Source organism: Panicum virgatum, chromosome 3K (genome assembly GCF_016808335.1).
Source record: "Panicum virgatum strain AP13 chromosome 3K, P.virgatum_v5, whole genome shotgun sequence".
NCBI lineage: Eukaryota > Viridiplantae > Streptophyta > Magnoliopsida > Poales > Poaceae > Panicum > Panicum virgatum.
The window spans coordinates 17,493,917-17,510,647 of NC_053138.1; the positions used below are offsets into that span (position 1 = coordinate 17,493,917).

Sequence of the window (16,731 nt, forward strand, 5' to 3'; positions counted from 1 at the left end):
TGGACCCGCCTACCTACCCAGAGGCCACCACGGGTGAGTGGTGACGGGCGACGGGCCACGGCTATCACTCCCGCCGGCGCCAGGACCAACCGCCACCGCCGCCAGGACCAACCGCCGCCGCCGCCAGAGCGTCGGCGCACGCGCTGCTGGCTGCCGCTACCCCGAAACGCATACCACTACACGACCCGTTTCGTCTCCGGAATCCGCCGTCGAGCGACCGCTGCCCACCAGGACCACCACACCACAATTCCCCGCCGCGTGCAAGCCCAGCTCGGCAACTCGCCTCGCCTCCCGGCACCGGCCCCGCGCTCGGGCCCGTGCTCGCGGCGGTCTCGATCAGAAGCCAGAAGGGCGTCCTGGCCACGGCGTTCCCCGACGTGTGGGGATTGGGCGTGGCTCGTAAGGCACGCTTCCCGCGGTACAAGTGCGACCCGAAGGCGCTGGCAGAGAGGAGCCCTGCAGCGGCAAGCTCAACGAGTTCAGGGATGGCCTCTGGTGGAGCCTTCCGCAACCTTCGCCTGGCGGTCCTCTGCCTCGCGCTCACCTCGTCGGTATGTACGCTCATCACGATTTTCGCTGCTGTCTGCGGTCCGATGATCTCTGGCGATTCCCTGTCGAGCCCGTGCTGAACTAAAGGCGATGCTTCTGGTCTCGTCGATGATCGGGTGTTAGGTCGGTGGCGAGGCGTCGAGAAGATTCTGGATCGAGAATGATACCTTCATGAAGGATGGGGCGCCGTTCCAGATCGTCGGCGGCGACGTCCACTACTTCCGCATTGTTCCTGAGGTGAGATTTTTCCTCTTTTTTTTAGCAGGTGTTCCTGCGTTTTTTTTTTTTGGAACAGCAGGTGTTCCTGCGTTGCTCCTGAGAAGTAGCTGCGTGACAGTCTCTGAGACTGGTGTTGAACCAATTTGTAACTGCTGGATCCTTCTCCAAGAGTTTCATCAGTTGCCTCAAGTATGTGTGAGCAAACATCAAGTGTATATGAGCAAATGGTAGCTGGAGTTTGAATTCCAGCTGTTCTACATACACTTTGAATTTTCCAGTAATATTTTTCAATACACCAACATTCCAAAATGCTGGTCATGTCGAAATACTGGACGACCTTGTCTCATATATTAAGCATGATTGTAATTTCGTTGGAGGGCTTTTAGCATTTTATGATATGCCTAGCTATATGCTGCCAGACACCAGCTTCCAAAGTACTTAAAGAATCATCTAGAGATGAAATTATTTTGTTGATACGAACGTGCGAATTACTATGTGATTGACCTTATTTATCAGTATATGTCAATATGTTCTTTTAGGTATCTTTATTATCTTTGTTTATAATATCATTAGCTTCTCCAATTCATTGATGCTTGCAGTACTGGAAGGATCGCCTTTTAAGAGCAAAGGCACTAGGCTTGAACACAATTCAAACATATGTACCTTGGAATCTGCATGAGCCAGAACCACAGAGTTGGGAATTCAATGGGTTTGCAGATCTTGAATCATATCTGAGACTTGCTCAAGAATTAGGAATGCTGGTCATGCTTCGTGTAGGTCCATACATTTGTGGAGGTATTGAAACTTCATGGATTCAGCATGCTAATGACTGACGACATAGTTGTGTCTATATACTGCAACGAACAGAATTATTTTTCTTGAATAATCAATGAACAGAATTATTATTGCTGCAGAGGATTAATACACTTGAAATGGCTCATTATGAAAGTTAGAAGAGCCACTTCTTGGTTGCAATAGTACAGAATAGATAGATCTTTGAATCTATGGAAAAAGAAATAAACCTTTGTCCACTTATTTGTAGAAACTACTCGATTTTACATTTGAGACCATTTAGATGCTCTAAACGTGATGAAGTAATGTCATGATTGTAGCAACCTATAGTATGCACACTATTCATCAGTTTCAAAGTTGATTGAGTTGTGATGTTGCATGTGCTTGTGTTGAAATTTATAATTTGTAATGTGTGCGCTGCAGAATGGGACTTAGGAGGTTTTCCACCTTGGTTGCTCGCCATAGAACCTGCTCTTAAACTGCGATCATCTGATTCGACATATCTCTCCTTGGTATTCTGACCAAAGCACATTCTTATGGTATATAGAATTGGTTTTAGATGTTTCTGTAGATTTTTTGACCTATGCTACTGCATTTTCCAGGTGGGGAGATGGTGGGGAGTACTATTTCCAAAAGTAGCACCATTATTGTACAGCAATGGAGGTCCAGTTATTATGGTTCAGGCAAGTTCACCAGGGTTTCAGTTGCTTTTCTACGTCCTGTTCATTTTCCTTTCTAGTGTATCCAGCTTTTTCATATGTGGAAGAGCCTAATTGTATAGCTGGTCTGGCAGATTGAAAATGAATTTGGTTCATTTGGAGATGACAAGAATTACCTTCATTACCTTGTTCAACTGGCTAGAAGATATCTTGGAGATGACATTGTTCTGTACACAGTTCTCTCTGCTCATACTATTTTTTTTAGATAATGCTCTGCTCATACTATTAGCTATACAAATTATTGCGGTTTTCTTTTCAGCATTTGCAGCTATGTTCAGTTTGGAATTGGCTTTGTAAGTTGTGTTTATGAAATTGTAGAACCGATTAGGTATGCGATAACAGAAGTTTTGTTCAACAGCACTGAGGCAGCATCCTTGTATCCGTGTTGTGCTGTTAATGAAAAGATGTGTGCGGCCGTATATTTTAACCACAACCATAGCTGCCCTTGTTGGCTGTATCCTTATGAAATTCGTCAAATATTACTGCACAAATATTATTTATTCCTTTATGCCAGTTTGTGGGTTGATAGTGGGGATGCTATAAGAATTGGATGAAATGGTATCACCCACATGTTTATCATTCAATATAAAGGAAATTCGGTATATTGAATCATTAGATTGCTCAAATAGTATAGAAAACACTAGAGCTATGCACTGACACACACATGATATAAGGGAGGGAGGAAGGGGACTTCGAATTTTTCCTATATGCTATTATTCCGTTGATTTTTAATATGATTTAGTTCCTAATTACCTAGGTCGTGACAATGCATACTCTTAAATCATCTTTCAGTTATACAACTGATGGGGGCGCCATGGGCAATTTAAAGAATGGATCAATTTCTCAAGATGATGTTTTTGCTGGTAAAATATGATAACTGAGCTTGTGTCATGGTGTGGATGATTTGTTGCCTTCAGTGAAGAATCATGTTTTCTTCATATCCTGACATGCCTAAGTTTCTAACCTTACAAACTTATATTTCCCCTGTTTTCCTCAGTTAATCACTTTAGGAAATAATAATATGTCTGATTATGCAGCTGTTGATTTTGAAACCGGATCCAATCCATGGCCCATATTCAGATTACAGAAGAAATACAACTTACCAGGAAAATCAGCCCCTCTAAGTTCGTAAGTTGGCTATACATCTTGTGAAATATTCTGTCATGTATTTTTTTGGGTGTGACTTTACCTAGTGTTGGCACCTCTTACTTTTCAGGGAATTTTATACTGGGTGGCTAACACACTGGGGTGAAAGTATGGCAACAACAGATGCCACTAGTACGGCGAAATCCCTTAAAACAATTTTGTGCCGCAATGGTTCTGCTGTACTTTATGTCTGTCACTGGAGCTCATTCATCAATTCATTGCATTTGTATTTTTTGAAAAGATAATTCATTGCATTTGTAGTCTAGGTATATTAATACTATTTCTTCATGAGGTTATCCAGATGGCTCATGGTGGGACCAATTTTGGATTTTATAGTGGTGCAAATACTGGCCAAGATGAATCTGATTACAAGCCAGACCTCACTTCTTATGACTATGCAAGTATCACTCCAAAAAAATTTCTTTCATTATTAACTTGTTTTTGCATGTCAACTTATTTGCATGACCTCTTTAATGGGCAGGATGCACCAATTAAGGAGCATGGAGATGTGCATAATTCAAAATACAAAGGCATGCTGTGATATCTTCCTATTTAAAATTTCACTTACTTGGAATCAAAAAGATTTTTTTGGTGCACTTTAGCCTCTGCTTTCTAACATTCAGAAGCACTGTTTTATTTCTGTATTTTGGTTTATCATCACAATTGGTATTTTCAAGCAGCGCTGAGAAGAGTAATACATGAATGTATCGGGTCTCCTCTTCATCCACTTCCTTCTGACATTGAAAAAGCAAATTACGGGCTTGTGAAATTACAGAAGGTTACTTCTTTGTTTGACATCATTGCTAACATCAGTGATCCTTTGAGATGTGCTGTTTCAGAGCATCCACTGTATATGGAACAAATAGGCCAGGTACATACAAATCTAATTATACCTGTATTTCCATTATTGTTGGTGAACATATCGAGTAAGTTTACATTTCATATATCTATGATGGGGTTTATTTTTGTTTAGATGTTTGGGTTTCTATTGTACATGTCAGAATACCAAGGGAAACTCCCATCAAGCATTCTATCAATCCCAAAGGTTGTGACCTTCATCTTTGATTTTTCTCGGCATGAAAGAAGTTTATCGCTTCTAAGATGTAAAATAAATTCTGGGTTGCTGCAGGTACATGACAGAGCTCAGGTGTTCCTGTCTTGCTCAACTGACAGTGTCAGAAACCCAAGATATGTTGGTGTAATTGAAAGATGGTCTAGTAAAACACTAGAAATACCAAATTTAGGATGTTCAGCTAATACAAGCCTATATATCCTGGTAATCTTTCTTGCGTCTTCTTTATAATTTTCTTGCTAGAGTATTACAACTTTTACAATTATTGTTGATTGACTCGAATTTTAGTGAATCACATTAAAAGAAACTTTTTTTTCCAATTCTAAAACATCAGCTAAAGAAAGAACGGAGGTGGTATTTCTCCAGGTTTCCTTTCGATTATTTAAATTATTCTTACATAGTGATTTATTGCTTACTAACATATACACAATTGTTCTACAGGTAGAAAATATGGGTCGTATAAATTATGGGGCATATATTTTTGACCGAAAAGTAAGTATCACATTGCCTTTTGCTAGTTGCAGCATCTGCATTCACGATGGTTATAAGCTTCTTGTGCTGATTATTGCCCAGTTTTGAAATACAGGGAATACTATCTCCTATTCAAATAGATGGTGTCACTCTCCATCACTGGAAAATGTATCCACTTACATTCAATTCACTGGACAACCTTCCAAAACTCCAACTAATCACTCAAATGCCTGATGTTAGAGCTAGTAAAGTGTCCGTTATTCATGGTCACTCAGAAAAGAAATTCCAGGAATCGTCGTTCTATTTGAATGGTAAGTCTCCACATTCAAATAATTCTGCAAGCTGTTTCCCTCAAAAACCAAAAACATCTGCAAGCAGTAAAATGTTCAGACGTCTAATTTGCATGCATATATGATCTTCTTACAATAGTCAGGCACAATTTATGGTCCATCATGGCTCATGCATGAGCAACAGCTCACCTCTAGGATAGTACTAATTGTAGGAGCAAGATGTAGCTATCTATTAAATAACATGATTGCAGCTTTGCATAAATTTTGCCGTGCTAACTATCAGTGTGAAATTATGATGTAATCATTATTTCATAAGGATAACTTTCTGAATCTCATGGCATGGTTGGCCCCATTTGTTATTTGGATCAGTTTAAGTTAGTGGAACACTAGAGCTCTTTTTGTGCCAATCAACAAAAATATTGAAACTGGAATTTAACTATCAGTGTGAAATTATGATGTAATCATTATTTCACATAATAATTATAAGGATAACTTTCTGAATCTCATGGCGTGGTTGGCCCCATTTGTTATTTGGATCAGTTTAAGTTAGTGGAACACTAGAGCTCTTTTTGTGCCAATCAACAAAAATATTGAAACTGGAAATTCTCGTAAAAACATATGTTTAATGATTTCCTTATGTTCTTTTTGGTTGAGCTGGCATGTGAATCGAACAGCTAACTGAATTATACCTTTTCTTTAAGAACCGGTATGTTTGGTTTCTAATTGGATGTCAAATGTCATATGTGATATATATGTTTCAAAAAAGCATGCTGCTTTAAAACTGAATATCCTTGTATCATCTTATGACATAAAGTGCTTCTGCAGAACCTGAATTTTATGAAGGCCATTTCCATATTGACTCTGAGAGTGAGATGAAGGATACATTTATATCATTTCGTGGTTGGAACAAGGGTGTTGTTTTTGTGAACAACTTCAACATTGGAAGATTTTGGCCGGTAAAATCCTGTGCATTCTGTTCTTCTATTTATTTATGAATTCCAGTTATATTTATTTTAGTAATAAATCTATGTTTTGCTCACTTTAGCTGAAATTGAACTGTTTCTTTTTCAGGCACGTGGACCACAGTGTGCCCTTTATGTTCCCGGGCCAATCCTCAGACCTGGAGACAACGTCATTGTATGTACTTTATCTGTTCTTATGGTGATACACTTTTTGGTTATGATTTTTTTCTGCTTTTGCTGTACATTTTCTGAAAATAGTGGAAAATAGCACGATCCACCTTTCTATGCTCAGAAAAAAGGTAAACATTTAACATAACTGGATTAGGTAATTACTTATTGTTCATATTCATTCTAATTATTACCGGCTAGAGTTCTTTTCATTTGATTGCCGATCTTTGCCTGTTCATTAAGTGATAAAGAAAGTAACATATGCAACGTGATCTTATTCTTTTCAGGTAATCTTTGAACTGCACGGTCCAAATCCTGAGCTCACCGTCAACTTAGTAACAGATCCAGATTTCACATGCGGTCCAAAACAGTGAGAATGGTTTGCACGTGTGTGCAGAGCACGGTGCAGCGGATTTGGTCCCCTTCCTCTCGCTTCTCATCTCGACGTTGGTGCTAGTGTGCTGCCATCCAAAAGATGCAAGGTTCCCCTTCGCTTTGCGCCACACGTAGCATCTTCACGCCATGATTAGCGGAGCAGGGTTCATTCTCTAGATCCGTCGTCGTATATGCTGATCCGCGGTATGTCCATTGCGTGCTCTACTGAACATTGTATTCTCAGATCTGGGAGTCACCATTTTAGCAGAGATGAATCTACATGATCACCATTTCAGCATCTCGCGAGTGTTTTCTTTGAAAAGAAAATGCATCTCGCGAGCTGTTTCAGATCGTAACGGTCATGCAGTGGATCAACTCCACTTGAGCCAAGTGATCTCTGAATTTGACAAGATAGACCAAGATGGATTAAACTGACACTTGAGTAAAGTCAGTGGTTCGCTTGGCTCGAATTTTTTGAAACGACTCTCGGCTCGAATTTGGAATGTATATTTAGACCAGACTGCAAAGGGAGTTTCAGCCTTCCCAGCCCATTGCTTGTATTGAGAGGCCCAGCAAAAGCCCAAAGCCCACACACACTTCCTGACGACCGGCCCCCTCGGCGGAATTTCTATCCATTTTTTCTTCTCCACCTTTCAACATTTAAGATTCATGCAAACAACAACAGTCTTTAATCCATCTAAATCCTAACTCTCTCCCCAAGCTTTTCTATCCCCGCCGCCATCACCGCCGGCCGCCCTCGCCGCGCGCCCGCGACTCCCGCTGCCCCCGCGCTACCTGCATGCTGCCTGTCATCGCCGCTGACTACTAGTACTACCTGTCGCGAGCCTGCAACAGCCTGCCGGTGCGATGCGCCGCCGCAGCGCACCGCCCGCGCGCCCGCGCTACTGCGCCGTTGCGTCGTTGCCCGAGCCGCCCTGCTGCTCGCAGCAGAAGAAGCTTGCCTCATCGCCGTTCAACATTTAGAATTTAACATTTCAATATTTCATGCTTACAATTTCAATATTTTTATTATTAAATGTTAAATTAGTTCAATAAAATATTAAATTAATTATATTAAAATACTAAACATAGTTGCAGAAATTTATACAAAATAATTGAGCCAAATAAATTTTAAAATAAATGATTTATCTATCTTTCGCAAGATAGATAGACAGCCCCCTCGGCCCCTCCGTGCGCGCCACCGGACTCCACGATTCCACAGCACCAGACACCATCACACCGCACTCCAACCGGGGGTCCGCCAGCTGCCGCCACGTCTCCGCGCTTCCTGCCGTGCACGGCTCGGCGTCTCCAACCTTTCCGCCGAACCGAGCGAGACCTTATTGCAACCGCCTCCCTCGGGCCCTCGAAAATCGAAAGGCAAGCGCGGATGGGGCCATGGGGGAGTGTTGGAGCAGCCATCATCGAGTTTGTTCGCCCAAGGCGTGTTTCGCATGCCATTGCCGGCTTTGCCGCTGCCTCTCCAGTCCCCAGTCTCCAACAAACCAACCGTCTACCCGGTCCGTGTACAGCCTGCTACTAGGCTTTTCCCCTTTTCCCCCTCTCTTCTCTTTTTTTTTTTTTGCTGTGTTTAGATCCCTGGAAAACGGATAGAAAAAGTTGCATCGGACACTGTAGCACATTTCATTTGTTTATGGTAAATATTGTCCTACCGTGATCTAACTAGCCTCAAAAGATTCGTCTCGCAACGTACATCAAAACTATGCAATTAGTTTTTTAATTACTTACATTTAATACTCCATATATGAGTTATTTATTATATTTAATGTTTCGATGCGATTTCGATGTGATGGAAAATTTGGAGTTTTTGTGGGATCTAAACACTGCGTGTGTGAGAGAGAGATTGAGCGCTACGTGTGCCCACAGATATGCTAGGTAGCCCTGGCAGCCAACTTTGTCCACACGTACGAAAAGTGGCCCTGGACACTTGGGCCAATGCCGAGGCTCCACGGCGAGGGACACGTAACGATCGTCGACATCGACGGGTCCTGGTACATATCCCCAGCGCGGCAGCAGCCAGCCGCTCAGCAGCAGCAGGCCAAAGTATCCTTTTTCTTCCGGGCCTTTATTTATTCGGCAACGAATTCTTTTTTTTCACTTTTTTGATTGATGAGCCGAGTAATAATTGCCGAATTGAAGGCGCCATTTTTACGACTCCATCGGACCGTCACCGTTGACGCCACCGCCTCCAGAAACAGAAGACTCCCAAGTCCTGCCCTGCTCGGCTTCTTTCCTTGACGCAGACGGAAGGAGGAGGGCCCTCGCTGGCGGCCGACAGCGACGGGTGGATGCCGCCGTCCGTGCTCGGCCGGCCGGGTGACAAGTGTCGCCGGATCCGGCGAGGAGCGCCGTGGCACCTGACAAGTCATCTCAGCGGGGGCGCGAGGCGATCCGTCCGTGGTCTTCAATGATTTGATTGGGACGCTGGACCAGCTTCCGTCGTGTCGTGGGGGCACGCGCGAGGCGGTCCCTCCGACCCTCCCTCCCGGGGGAAAAATGGTCACCTCGCCCGCGCGCCCGCCGCCGCGGTGGCGCCCCATGGTTCGCCGGAGCCCCCCGGTGTGTTCCCATCCTATCCGATCCGAGCGCTTGCTCCGGCCGGCAGCGCGCCGCCCTGTGTGGCGTGGGCAGGGTGGGTGCTCACGTGCTGCAACCCTCCCGGCCGATCCGCCACGCGCCCGCACCCCGGGCGAGCCGGTCCTACCACACCGTGGCCCCGAGCCGGTCGAGTTGGTTGGGGTTGGATTTGGATCGGGTCGCGCACGCGAGCAACCTCGCTCCTACTGCCGCGGCTTTTTCTGCTAGTTTTTTACGTATTTACTACGCGTGGCCATTTTTCCCTGTTGTCACGACTGACGGGAGTAGGATTGCGCGGAGGAGTTTTCATCTACATAAGCTCTTCTTTTAGGGGGCGTTTTCAGGTGCAAAAAAATGCATTACGAGGACTGCTTCTGGAGCCCTCGGTTGGGCCGGGACCCGACACGACCTAACAGCTCAACCGCTCAGGCCAGCACCCAGATAGCGCGGTTTTTTTATTTTTTATATTTTTGTTTTTTACAAAAATATATTTTCGATTTGGAAATTTACAGGAATATACCCCGGCCGCCCGGCTGCCGGGCGGCCGGGACCTGGCCGCACGGCAGCGGGGCGGCAGGGGCTTTTGTGAAAAAAATTCGCGAAGAAAATTGCGCAGAGTTACCTGGGGGCCGGTCGCCCGGCAGCGGGGCGGCTGGCCCTGGCCGCCCAGCTGCAGGGCAACCGGATCTCCCACCCTTATATAAGAGTTGGCTGGTCCCCCCACCCCTCATTTGCATTACTAAAATTCTAGAAATCAAAAAAAGGAGGGAGGGACAGAGGCGAAGCACTGCTGGATTTTCAATCCGGCGACTGCAGGTAACCAAAATTCTTCTACGTTTTACTAATAGATTATGTTGTAATTATTTTTGTTGAAACAGTAGATTAGTAATCAATTTAATATCATGATTGTGTGTCCAGATATGTCGAGCAAGCTTCGTTTTCAAGTTCATTATGGTGACGGATATATTTCTCATGATGCGTATGGAGTAGATCTATCAGCTTTTCAACGAAGAGAGTGCGGAATAGATAAACCCTTAGACAGGAGTTTTGGTTCCATATGCAAATGGCTTCACGAGATATTCAATGTGAATCCAAAGACTCATTTCCTAACCGTTCAGACTATGACGAATTGGGGAACTGAAGGGGATTTCTGGGAGTTGATGCTTATAGCAAACACCGAAGAATGGCGTACTTACATGCAAGCAGCTCTTGACCGCGGGTGGCCTCTTGCAATGCTAATTCAGATTCACCAGAAGGCAGCCCATTTTGGTGAAGGGTCAACAAGTACATCATCTCATATGAACCAAGCAGTGGAACAAGAAAATGAAGATCAGAACATGCATGTCACAGAACCTGAGCCGCAAGGTATGGCTGATCAGATAGGAGAAAAAGAAGATCAGAACGTGCATGTCATTCAACCTGAGCCGCAAGGTTTAGCTGATGAGGGGGAGCGGATACCTGGAATAGTGGAAGCTGTACAGAATGAAGACCAAGAGACTCGAATGATGGAAGAATGTGGGGACTCATCAAACGATGAGGACTACCCATTGCTAGGTGAATGGCGAGACAAGGGTTTTGGAAATCCAGTGATACAGGGTATTAGGAGTAATGAGTACGAATACAGAGAGAATGAGGTTGTGCAGGGGGCAAAGTATCCTAGCATTGAAGCTGTGAAAGATGCTGTGAAGCTTTGGGCTATATCATTGAGGAAGGAATTCAGAGTTGTGAAGTCTAGCAGCAAAGAATATGAGGTGAAGTGTGTCAATGGCGACTGTACATGGCGAGTACATGCCTACAAGGGCAAGTACATGACACACTGGGAGTGTTCAATTGTTACACCACATACATATAGATTAATTGCTGTTGCGCAAACTCACCGTAACATCACATCCACTTTCGTGGCCAAGAAAATGTATGGGGTGATTCTGGACAAAATTGATTATGAGCCAAAATTGATAATTAGGGACATCGACGACCGTTTTCAATACAAAATCAGCTATGCAAAGGCTTGGCGGGCAAAACAAAAGGTGTTTGAGATGAGATTCGGCACATATGAGGCATCATATGATAACCTGCCTCACATGCTGTCAGCAATTGTGCAGAGAAATCCTGGAAGCGCGGCTGATACCTACATTGTACCGAGTTTAGATGGGGGACCTGGGTTTCTACTTCGTGCTTTCTTCTGACTTGGTGCATGTGTGAGGGCATTTATGTATTGTCTTCCTGTTCTATGTATTGACGGCACATTCTTGACAGGAAGATATAAGGGGACAATACTGACAGCGATTGGAGTTGATTGCAACAAGCAGGTGGTTCCCATCGTCTTTGCTTTTGTTGAGAATGAGAACACAGAGAGCTGGTACTGGTTCCTTGAACGTGTGAAGATTCACATTGTTGCTGGAAGGCCTGATGTTTGCCTCATCAGTGACAGACATGCTGGTCTTCTAGCAGCAATAAGGCAACTACATGAAGGAAGTCGAGGACAGCCTCCTCTATGGCCAGATGTTGTGAGTAGGTGGTGCATAAGCCATATGGGTGCAAACTTTTATGAGCGCTTAAAGAATAAGAAACTTATGAATTTGTTAAAGAGATTGTGCACTCAGAATCAAGCAGCGGAAGTTTGATGCATTGTGGCAGGTGCTAGATAACATGTGCGCCGAGCTGCTAAAGGAATAGGCCTCAACCTCCAGCCGGAGACGTTCCGGTGGCGGACCTTTCACACAGTGGATTAAGGATGCACCCAAGGAGAAGTGGTCAATTCTATACGACACTGGTGGTCGTCGATATGGGATCGAGACAACCAACCACGCAGAGTGTTATAATATAGTAATGCGTCATGTTCGTGGATTTCCTCTTGTTGGCATAGTTGAGTTCATCATGTACGGATGCACAAGGTACTTCAGAGAGTGGTACCAGGCAGCTGCTGTCTTACTTAATGATCCAGAAGTGATTTTTTTAATAGGGTCACTAACTACATGAAAGAAAAGATTGAAAATGCTCAATATCACAGAGTGGTCTCCATGGGCACAAAGGATCAAAGGTTTGAGGTTTCATGCAAGGATAGGACAGGGCAGGGTGTCCGCATACAAATGGTCGTTCAGGAATGCTTGATAACATCAGAAGGCAAGGTTTTTTTGCAGATGTAAGAAGCCACAGCTTCTTCACTTACCATGCTCTCATGTCATTGCGGCATGTTCAGAATCTGGGTTGGATCCTGAGGTTTTTGTTTCACAATATTACAGAAAAGAAATCGCTGTGCACACTTGGGGCCATGAGATATATGGCATATGCAGTCTGGCATCATTCACTACACCAAATATCTCTCTAATGTATATTCCCAATCCAGATGCTAGGAGAGGGGTAGGTCGACGGCAGACACTTCGTATCCGTAACGGAATGGATGAGTCTGAGGCAGGAAAGAAGAAAAAAAGATGCAACCTATGTGGAGCAGATGATCACACTTACAAGAAGTGCCCTAAAATGCAAGAAGATAATGCTGGTGCTGATGTTGGACCTTCTGGAAATCCCACCGATGGATTGCCTCCGGATTTTGGAGGCCGTCGCGTCTAGATTTCGTTATGTGTGCATATGTATTTGAACCAGATGTATGGATATGTATTCCGACCTATATGTGATAATTACATTTCGTTATGTATGGATATGTATATGCACCAGATTGTAGCATGTAATATTACGAAGGTATTTGTGTAGTAAGATTTATTGGTTATAGTTCTAAATGTGTAGGTTGGTTCAATTAGATTGCTCACTGAATGTAGTGTACTGAAAATAGAAGGGTAGTTACGAATCATAAAATTTCGGTTTGCAATACAGTTTTGTAAACAATGCTACGATTACAAAGCAGAGGCCTAAGACGTTCGTACTACTAGGTACTTGAACAATGAAAAGCATGGCATGTGCAACACGATAACCTCGTGTTGTGAGTAAACCTAACATGCCTTAGGAAATGTAAAATGCCGGGATTACATGGTAGTGCTTTACTGAGTGCACCGGAGATATTTTCTCTTCCTAATAGCTTCAGACCCTGCTTCCTTAGCATGGCAGGCCCTCTCTCGCTTCCTCTCCCTATCAGCTTCACGTTCCTCTGCCTTCTGACGTTCCTCTTCTGAATGTCTTCCTGGTTTTTCTTGCGCTTCTCCTCCATCTGTTCTTAATGCAACATTCGTTGCCAACTTTGTGCAGCCCACCTTGCTTGACACTCCACGTGGTCCTTATCCTGCTGAGATTGCTCGGTGTCTAACCACTGCAAGGAATCACATAGAGGCGGTGGAGTCTTTCCCCAAATCATGTTAGACGTCATTACTAGATCAGAAAGTGACAAACTCTGATAGTGTTTTGTAGTACCTTTGCTCGGTCCTTGTCGTAATGCTTGGGCGGGTCGTACTCGTAATTCTCGCACATGAAGAATCTCTTGCCAAAGTTGTCCCCAAAACCCTTGATTTCATTAGTTTGCACAAGGATCCGCAAAAACACATAGGCACCTGGACTACTTGGGGGACTGTTTTCGTCACCTTACTCCATGGAATGTAGGTGGATCCTGAGGATGCCATGGTGTTGAGCCCTGGCAATCACAAGTGAGCAACCAGATTACTAATATACTATATCAAAACTAATCATTATCAGTAACTACACCTAAATGTATCACTAATCACTCCTAATAATAATTAAACTGATTGCTAAACTACTGTTTCAACAAAATACTTTCTACAATTTTCTAACATTTTCTAAAAAAATTTACTATTATATTCCAGTTTTTAAGACTTTCTAATACTTCTCTAACAATTTTCTAGTACTTTCTAATACTTAATCTAACACTAAATGTACTGTATCAACGCTAATCATTACAAGTAACTGCACCTAAATGTACCACTAATCACTCCTAACAATAATTAAATTGATTGCTAATCTACTGTTTCAACAAAAATAATTACAACATAATCTATTAGTAAAGCGTAGAAGAATTTTGGTTACCTGCAGTCGCCGGCTCGAAAATCCGGAAGGGCTTCGCCGCTCTCCCTCCCTCCCTCTTTATTCTTGGTTTCTGAAATTTTAGTGATGCAAATGAGGGGTGGGGGGACCAGCCAACCCTTATATATGGGTGGGAGAGCCGGTCGCCCAGCTGCCGGGCGGCCGGCCCCAGAGACCTCCGCGCAATTATTTGAGTAAAAGGTTTTGTAAAAAAACCCCTGCCGCCCCGCTGCCGGGGGGCCAGGTCCCGGCCGCCCGGCAGCCGGACGGCCGGGGTATATTCCTGTAAATTTCCAAATCGAAAATATATTTTTGTAAAAAACAAAAATATAAAATATAAAAATAAAAAAACCGCCACAGCTACCGTGCTGTGCCCATCGTCACCAGGCTAACTACACTGTTCGGATCCATCATTCCATCTGAATTGTAATTCAGATTTTGGCAGCTCTGATCTACTCCCTCTATCTTAAAATAATTGTAATTATAAAGTTCAAAATTTGTTTCATAAAAATGCTAATTTTGACATACCAACCACAAAAGATAGAGCAAGATTCGAAACATTCTCGTAAAAAACAACTAATACCTCATCACTCATCTTAAAAGATAAAAGATATTTTTGTAATTTTACCTATAGCATCGACTTACGTACTCAGTCATAGGATTGCGTTTATTTTGGAACGGAGGAGTAAACATTATTTCCTTTTGATTTAGTCTTCACTATCCAACAAGATTATCTGTCCCTAGTTGGTTTAAACCTTCACATGATTTCCATAATAATTAGGTTCATTTCATCCAAAAACATATCCGTGCCTAGTCGCGCACTCACGCGCCCCATTTTCGTGCATCCATGTATAATCCCCCATTATCCATGCATGTATCATTGGCGATCAGTGCATATGCGTCGCTCTCAGCCGTGCGCGCGTATCGAATCGGCGCCCTCTCTACCAGCTACGATCCGGTGTACCGTGTACGCAAACGCTATCCCCTCCCCCGAAATGTCCACAGCTGGCGAGCGACACACGGCAGCAGCCGACGTAAAGCTGCCGAGGGGCACGGAAAGCAAACAGACTGCGAGGCGAGGCCTCGATCCAGAAAGACGCGAGCTCTTCTCCTGTCCGCCGTGGACAAGTGGCGGGGCGCCATTGGCTGTCGGGGGGCGCGGGGCTCGGCGACCAGGAGAGACGCGAGCTCGTATAGGATTGGTAGAATAAATAGTATTTCGAGAGAGAAGACAAGCTAACACGAACAGCCTCTTCGCCGGGGGTGCAGCCGTGCAGGCCAACCTCCGCCCTCGCGCGGATGCAACGTGTCGTACGCTGCGTGCTGGAGGGCGGAAAGAGTTTTGGAGGGAGGGGAGAGATCTGCTGGTAGGGGGCACCACGCCGGGTTACCCAGCAGAGGGCTCGAGGTGACACGTGGTCCCCGGCGACTATTTTGGCTTGTCAGGCTACACTGCAGGAGCTGCGAGTCACCCATCCCGGAATGACTCGAGCGATCAACGTCGCGAGATATCTTGAGATCTTTGAATATTCTTGCGGGCTCGGAGGAGAAACTTATGTTGGAAAAATAATATAGGAGTACTCGTGTCTCAACTCTCAAAGCTGGAAGAGGTTCTTATTTATTTAATGCTACGATGTTAGATGTGATATGGTTTGTATACGAGTACAACAACAGACAACGTCACCCATTGCAAATATCTTCCTTGAGCATTTGATTAAGGTGTGCCTGGTTGCTTGAACACGGATAAGTAGAGCCATTACAGATGAGTAAAACAACTCGAGGAAATAACAAAGTGATCCTAGAAAGAAGAGTGTTTGGTTGGCTGTATGAGCGGATGCAGTAATCATGTGAATATGCTGGGTTGCTTTGCATGGGAAACTTTTTACTTAAGGTTGACATGTGGGGGCAGTACCCGCCCAGCCAAGATGGTTGGCGAAGCTCATTTCGAGCGTTCTAGCACCGTGGTAGATGGAGCTCATTTCAAGCGTATCTACCGGATTAGTTGGGTGTACTTTTTACATTCATTTAAATGCTATAAATGTGTTTTGTTTCTTATATTTTTTTCTTTATCAGATTTTTATGCTTGTACAACCCATGTGTAGTTTGAGCTCTTAAACGAGATACTTATTGTCAAGTAGGCTCTGTGCTGCCCACATGCTGCCGAGTGGGAGCGCAACAGGTGTGCCCGGGTGGCGTGAAGGTAGCAGAAACCGGGGCGCGCGGACGCGACAAATAATATCAAGCGCCACGCGGACCCTCCCCAGCGGCGTGACGGGGAGACCTGCCCGACACGGCCCCCCCCCCCCCCCCCCCCCCCCGGCCAATCACCTCCTCCCACCTCGCCGCCTCCTCCCTTCTCCCCCCTCCTCTCCCTTTCTCTCCTT

At 44.5% G+C, this 16,731-nt stretch overlaps 1 protein-coding gene across 3 annotated transcripts; it reads left to right on the top strand.

The window, feature by feature from the left end:
* The first annotated feature begins 52 nt into the window (after positions 1-52).
* Positions 53-7,061, top strand: LOC120697989 (beta-galactosidase 8-like). Of its 3 annotated transcripts, none has more exons than XM_039981398.1 (19): positions 57-551; positions 673-957; positions 1,368-1,563; positions 1,984-2,072; positions 2,163-2,243; positions 2,354-2,448; positions 3,072-3,142; positions 3,317-3,407; positions 3,496-3,613; positions 3,727-3,822; positions 3,907-3,955; positions 4,106-4,296; positions 4,399-4,470; positions 4,555-4,701; positions 4,939-4,989; positions 5,084-5,279; positions 6,084-6,214; positions 6,330-6,395; positions 6,676-7,061. In XM_039981398.1, exons 1-19 carry the CDS (start codon positions 486-488, stop codon positions 6,760-6,762), a joined length of 2,178 nt encoding a protein of 725 aa, XP_039837332.1. In that variant the 5' UTR covers positions 57-485; the 3' UTR covers positions 6,763-7,061. The 3 variants fall into 3 exon arrangements, with proteins under 3 accessions (XP_039837334.1, XP_039837332.1, XP_039837333.1); XM_039981399.1 differs by having other exon boundaries at positions 673-786; XM_039981400.1 differs by lacking the exons at positions 6,084-6,214; positions 6,330-6,395; positions 6,676-7,061 and having other exon boundaries at positions 53-551; positions 5,071-5,219.
* The last annotated feature ends 9,670 nt before the right edge of the window (positions 7,062-16,731 follow it).